The following is a 6,447-nucleotide window of genomic DNA, read 5'->3' on the forward strand; positions in this document are numbered from 1 at the left end:
CGCCGCCGCAGCCGCAGTCGCCGCCGCCTGCGTCGAGGAGAGTAAAGCTTCTAATGCGGCGCGTATACAACAATCCTCCCCGCCTCGTTCACCATCCCCCCCTTTGGGCCACCCCCATTTGGCTTGTCCATACCCCTTTTTGCCCGTGACCGATGCCGACCGGCTCCAAGTCAACCGATGCGACCCACCTCCACCGCACCACGCACAAACACACACACACTTAGACAGAGTGTAGTGTAGTAGAAGAAACTCTCTGTCTCTGGCTCTGCCTCTGCTCTGTTCGTTTGGGGCAGCAGTCAACGTCGTCGTCGACGTCGCTGTAGTTTATCGTTGCCTTTCTTTTGTGCTGCCATCGTCGTCTCGTTTACTTTTTCTTTTTTCTTTCGCCTTCTTTCTTGTGCCTTCTTTCTGATTGTTGTCGTTGTTGCTGCTTCTGCTGCTGCTGCTTTTTTTTCGCTTTTTTCTTTTTGCATCTCGCTGTCTCTTTTGCCTTGTTGCTTTTGTCTGTTTTGTTGTGTGTCTTATGGTAGAGCCCCACAGCTCCACAGTCGCCTCTGTCGGCGTTCACTTCACCACCCCCCCAACACCCTCACCCTGTACCCTGCACCCACCCGCATTACGGTTACGGACTGAGCCCTGCACCTCGTTCGCACCAGAGACACAGAGACTGACGTCGACGTCGACGTTAGCTGCTGTTGCCGAACTGTTGTTGTTGTTCTTTCTGGTTGTTGCTTTTGCCTTGTTTTTTTCTGCTTTTTTTTGTGTTTTCTTCTTTGGCTCTGTTGCTTTGTTGCTGTTGTTTTGCACATTCTGTCTGGTTCTCTCTTCTCGCATGCATTTTGTGTATCTCATCTCGTGTGCGCTTTCGCCGCCTTTTTCAATCTCTCGGCATCGTTGACGTCGCCGTTGCCGTTGCCGTCGTCGTCGTCGGCGTCGTCATCGTTTTCTCTATTTTCCCCAATCGCTTTTGCCTTTTCATTTTCAATTCGCATATTTTTGCAAACTCTACTTTCAGTTATTCGCCGATAATTGATGTCAAAGGACGCAGTTGGTTGAGTGCTCCGCCGCTGCCCAGAGACATTCACATCTCGACGCCCTGCACCACCGCTGCACCACCACCACCACTAGCATCTTCTTCTTCTCTTCTTCTTCTTCTTCGGCTTGTTCTTCAACATAACCTGTCTATCTTATCATGCCCAAAGAGGATCCATTTGTGAATCGGGCTCAACTATTAAAGGCCATCAAAAAGTATCCAGAGATATGGGATTCAAATAATAAGCTTCATATGTGCCGTAGCGTCACTTCGCCCATGTGGACAGAGATCGCTGAACAGTTTGGCGGTCATGTTCCTACAGGTGAGTGGTGGGATGGGGCGGGGCGGGTCGGGGGGGATGGGTTGGTGCCTTACATATGTATGTACATACATACGTTTACGTTAAGCTTCAGACTTGAACGACGCTTTCGCTCGTTCTCTTTTTCTCTCAATCTCTGCCTCTCTCTGTTATCGGTTTTCGCACAATGCTTTCTTATTCTTTGGGCTTGCTTCTCTCTTTTGACCTTACTCTCTTTCTCTCTCTCTGCCTCTCATTCATTCGTTCCCCGTTTCTCATTCAAAACAAAGTCAAAGCTGATTTTAAACGTCCTTTAGAGGTCTTCTCGTTAGTCCCTGGAGACCTTTCCCATTTACAAGGATCAGGTGATCCCATTTTTTTCTCTCTCTCTTTGCATCCTTTTCGTTCGTTATCCGTCTCTTATTCTAAACAAAGCCAAGATTGATTTAAAGATGGAACACTTTTGACCTTCTCAAGGATCTGCTTTAAGTACATAGATCCTGTTCGTTAGAATCGCTTTACTGTATTTATGTCGCTTGTTTATTCCCGATTATGTTTTGTTTCTTAGTCAAACTCCAGTCGATTTGGAGCCAGATGAAATATCACTACCATAATCTAGTACATCGCCAAATATTGCACAAGGAGCGCTTTAATACCAAATGGGAGCACTTTGAGCCAATGTCCTTTATGTACAACATAACGGTATCAAAGATTGTCGGTGCTCAGAGTAACTCTTCAGGCAATTCAACTGATTCAGCTGGCTCTGCATTGGAGGATCAGCATTCCACTGCTCAACCACAATCGACAACAACAACAACTTCATCATCATCAGCAGCAGGAACAGCAGCGTCATCATCAGGAACAGGAACATCATCGGGACGTGGTCGGCCCAGTGGAAGTTTTAGTTGGCTGCCACAACTGCCGCCACAGCCGCCCACTGGCGGAAGTGGCGGTGGGGGAGGCGATGCTACGCAACTGCCCCATCTGATTGAGCAGCAATCACTGACGACGACGACGACGACGGGTGGCGGCGGTGGTTATACCGCCTTTACTGGTCTGGTGCCTCCGGCAGCCATCATGGTGGTGGCAGCGGCAGCGGCGGTCTCCAATACGCCCATACGTAAGTTGGGACGGCCCAGTTCATTGCACAATAGCATGCGGGGACGGATCATTGATGCCATCAAGGCGCGACCAACCTTATGGGCGGGCAGGCAACAGCGCCCTGAAAAGGGTCAGGGTCAAAGTCGTACATCGGCCGTGTGGAAGGAGGTTGCCATTGAGATGGGTCTGACGGCGAGTGAGTTTTTCAAAAACAAAACAACTAAAAAGAATCCGTATAATTCATCTAGCACAATCGCAATATTTTAACTCTTTTAGCTCTCATGCAGACTCGCTGGTCGATCATTAAGCAACGCTATGTGGATGAATTACAAAAGGAGCGACATTCACAAGCCGCCCATCAAGTCTTTCGCTCCAATTGGGAGCATTTTGATCGCATGTCCTTCATGCGTGACATTCTGCTCAAGAAGGTGGATGAACGCGAACAGACACGCGAACATATACAAGAGATGGTCAGTGAGCAGCAGCAACATCAACATCAGCAATTGCAACCATTGCCATTGCATTTGCAACATTATCGCCCACCGCCAGGCCTAACGGGATTAGCCGATCATGCCCAGGATATGCCGATTGGCCTAGTGCAACATCAATTGTCATCACACCATCATCTTGATATTCATCATCATCATCATCCATCATTAGCTCTGCAGCATTCTCATGTTGGAGGCAGTACACGACGTCGTGTTAAACATGAATCTGATCTAGAATGGGATCCCTTTGAGATGATCCTACACGTCCATGGCAATGGTGAGCCGGCTGCCAATTAAACTAAAGACTGATCAATGGATGAAAGAGAGAGAGAAAGAAAGAGAGAGAGAGAGAGAGAGAGACAAGACCGTGTCCCCCCATCATCCATGCAACCATAAAACGTCGATCTGCACTAGAATCTGTATACTTAACACATAAAAGTATGTCATAAAAAAAACCTAATTAATATCAATTTTTTTTTTGTTTTTGTACTTGAAATAAAAATACTTGATATAAAGTAATTAAACTACCCATTATTTTTCCAATTAAAATTCGATAAGGTTACACTTCACATATCAATTAGTATCAGGGGAGCAACCAAAGGCACTTAAACGACGAAAAATCGGCTATATATAAAGATATAGCTGTGTTTCCAAGCTGAATTCTTAAGAAATTGAGTGTGTGTGTGTGTCTATAAATAACCCCCAATCGATTTCTACTAAGGTTCTGGGATTTTTTTTCCTCTTATCTGAGTTTTTTTTTTTTTTTTTTTTTTTTTTTGCTTGTAACAATTCTACAGATTTGAGTGCACTACTAAATTATGCTAATTTTCACTATGTGCGCCACATTTGTCGATTGCCAAAATCACAAACATGTTTCTACCTCCATTCACTCACTCACCCATTACGTTGACGACGACGACGACGACGTCGCCTTCTCTCTATGAGAAGGGCTCTGCCAATGCCAGCAAATTCGTTTTTCGTGTAAATTTTTTCCTGCTTTTGTGTGTGTGTGTGTGTATTAGTGTTAGTATGGAATATACCTAGAGTTCCGTAAGAGTTGGCGCGTAATTCCAATCACGTGCCACATAGTACACAGCAGAGCCGAAAACTTTTTACAAACTGTAAAACGTTTATCAAAATATCCTCCCAACCTTCAACCGACCATTCTACCACCCACACATGCTCTTTCTCTCTCTCTCTCTCTCTCTCTCTCTCTCATTGTTGCCGTCCCCCACATAATTGGTTGGCAAAAGGATTCTGGCTCACGATCCGCAACCGTGTCGTCTCCATCACCGTTTACATCTCCGCTACCGTCTCCGGGTTGGCATATCTTCAATAATAAATGCATTTCACTGTCGAATTTGCCGCATTCTGCACAACACACGTGCCTTAAATAATTCACATCGCATTTAGCAGCGTTTTTTTTTGCCTTCTTTGGTTCTTTTTCTCCTTCTATCCTTCTCTAATGGGCCCAGCGATTTGGGGTGTTGGTGGTTGGGGAGGCGTGGCACGCCGCCAGGTAAGTGGAAAGTAGTTGGCTACGTTTTTAGTTCTAGGCGAAAATTTGACTAAAAACTCAAGTAGTTTGTTCAAACTTTTTATGCTCTGTGGCATTTATCAACGCCCAAGCCCGGAACGACGACGACGATGGAAACTACTAGGCAACAGCAGCCCTGAGGAAAAGCACTGATGTGTGTATGTGTGTGTGTGTGTGTGTTGCTGGGTAGGGGCAAAGTTACGGAACAGTAACGTAAAAAAAAAGGGGGAAGCTGGAGGTTGTGGGGTTTGGGTTTTCTTTCTTCTTTTTTTTTCGACTGCCGTGTAAAAGTTTCTCTTGGCTCTCATTCAGTAGGTGTGTGTGTGTGTGTGTGTGGGTAGGTGTGGGTAGGGTGTGTGCGAGATGATGGAGCGTTATTTAAATGGTTTTCAGATGCGTACGTGCGAAAATGTTAGTAATAAGTTGATGCCAAGGATTGTGCAGGCAAAAGACTAGGCACTAGAATTCGGATATGCCAAAATAGCAGCATGGATAATGGCTATCGAAGCGATTTACGATTTGTTTATTCTGTAAAAAAACTAAAAAAAAAATCCAACAAATCGTATTTGATTGTTTTTATCGATATTCATTTTCTTTATAAAGCAAAAAAAGATTCCCATATAATGAAACTATTTTTAAAAAACATCTTACAATTTACAACAAAGAAAGAAAATGACAATAAAAATCAAATTTATATTTAGAAATTGTGAAGTTCTATGCTTTAGTTACTTAATTATAGTAATCAATACTCATAACTTTTAAATTCATTACTCTAAAGATCATTACCCTATAGAACATAACTTAATAGATCCTGAATTAACGTATTAAACAGCTGTAAGTTATATAATTTTAAAGTAATGTTGATTATGATATCTGTAATTCATTACTATGTAGATCATTACTCTATAAATCATTACTTAACAGATATTTAGTTTATGTATGATTACTCTACTAGATCCTAGCTGACTGTATTATATATCTGTTATATATAGAACCATATCTGATCTTTATAAATCATTACATTATAGATTCCAACAATATACATAAGCCTGATGTTGATCATGATCTCTGTAAATCATTACTCTTTAGATCAAGAACCAATAGATTGTTAAGTTATTACCTAATGACTTGAAAATTGAAGGCGTTTATATTATACGGCCATACTAATCGGGACTAATCGGTTTAACTAATGGTCTAAAGTGTAAATGCTTAACGGTGAAAGGAAACTCGCGTAAAAGAGTTCCATTACTTAACCAAAATGTTGCGCTTTTTCATTTCCTACTAACATTTCTCTTTTGGTCTCTTGGTCGTGGTCCCCCTCTCTTCCTTTACTGTCTGTCTGTCTCTCTCACTCTCCTCGCTGTGTGTCATTTTATAACGCTTTCTCCGTCTCGCTCACTTCTTTTTCCTTAATAGCTTTCAAGTGAAACGTGCGCTAGTGAAAACTTTGCATGCCTAAATGTTAGGGAGGTGCTTGCTTTCCGCAGGAAACACGCGTACATACGCATATCCACACACACACATATACATATATATATATATATATATATACATATATATTCTGCGTTAAATCATTTTCCACGCCCACACACACACACACACACATACACACAGTCACACGAACACACATGTGATAAGAATGCTTATGTGAATTATCGCACATTTTATACTATTGAGCTAGGAGGTAGAATGAACGCATCTTTCTCTCTTTGCAGTTGCAAAACAACAAAACGAGAAAAGAGAAGAAAACCCAAGGAAAATCTAGAAAACTTGTCTAAAAGTGCGCGCTCTACTCATATCTTCTAAACGGACAGACGGACGGACCGACATACGGACGGATTGGACGGAAAAGCGGACATACTCCGACAGTAGCGCATAAAAACTTTTAAATTTACTTTTGCTAAGAGTTTTTCCGGCCCCACGCCCATGCATATTCATTTCAACTCAAGAAAAAAAAGAAAATATATACGAAAACAGAAAACCAACAACA

General features: G+C 42.8%; 1 protein-coding gene across 1 annotated transcript; it reads left to right on the forward strand.

Moving 5' to 3' along the window:
* Nucleotides 1-929: 929 nt before the first annotated feature.
* LOC6639570 lies at nucleotides 930-3,447 on the forward strand. The gene is made up of 3 exons (XM_002061710.4): nucleotides 930-1,355; nucleotides 1,900-2,628; nucleotides 2,709-3,447. The coding sequence occupies exons 1-3, from the start codon at nucleotides 1,193-1,195 to the stop codon at nucleotides 3,215-3,217; spliced, it is 1,401 nt and encodes a 466-aa protein (XP_002061746.1). The 5' UTR covers nucleotides 930-1,192; the 3' UTR covers nucleotides 3,218-3,447.
* The last annotated feature ends 3,000 nt before the right edge of the window (nucleotides 3,448-6,447 follow it).

This window comes from Drosophila willistoni (genome assembly GCF_018902025.1).
Source record: "Drosophila willistoni isolate 14030-0811.24 chromosome XR unlocalized genomic scaffold, UCI_dwil_1.1 Seg144, whole genome shotgun sequence".
NCBI classification, from domain to species: Eukaryota; Metazoa; Arthropoda; class Insecta; order Diptera; family Drosophilidae; genus Drosophila; species Drosophila willistoni.

Bases quoted from the DNA above. Each gene is read 5' to 3' on its own strand.
- LOC6639570 (XM_002061710.4), top strand. From the start codon at position 1,193: ATGCCCAAAGAGGATCCATTTGTGAATCGGGCTCAACTATTAAAGGCC. The intron at 1,356-1,899 runs GTGAGTGGTGGG...TTTGTTTCTTAG, and splicing joins TGGCGGTCATGTTCCTACAG to TCAAACTCCAGTCGATTTGG. The intron at 2,629-2,708 runs GTGAGTTTTTCA...TAACTCTTTTAG, and splicing joins TGAGATGGGTCTGACGGCGA to CTCTCATGCAGACTCGCTGG.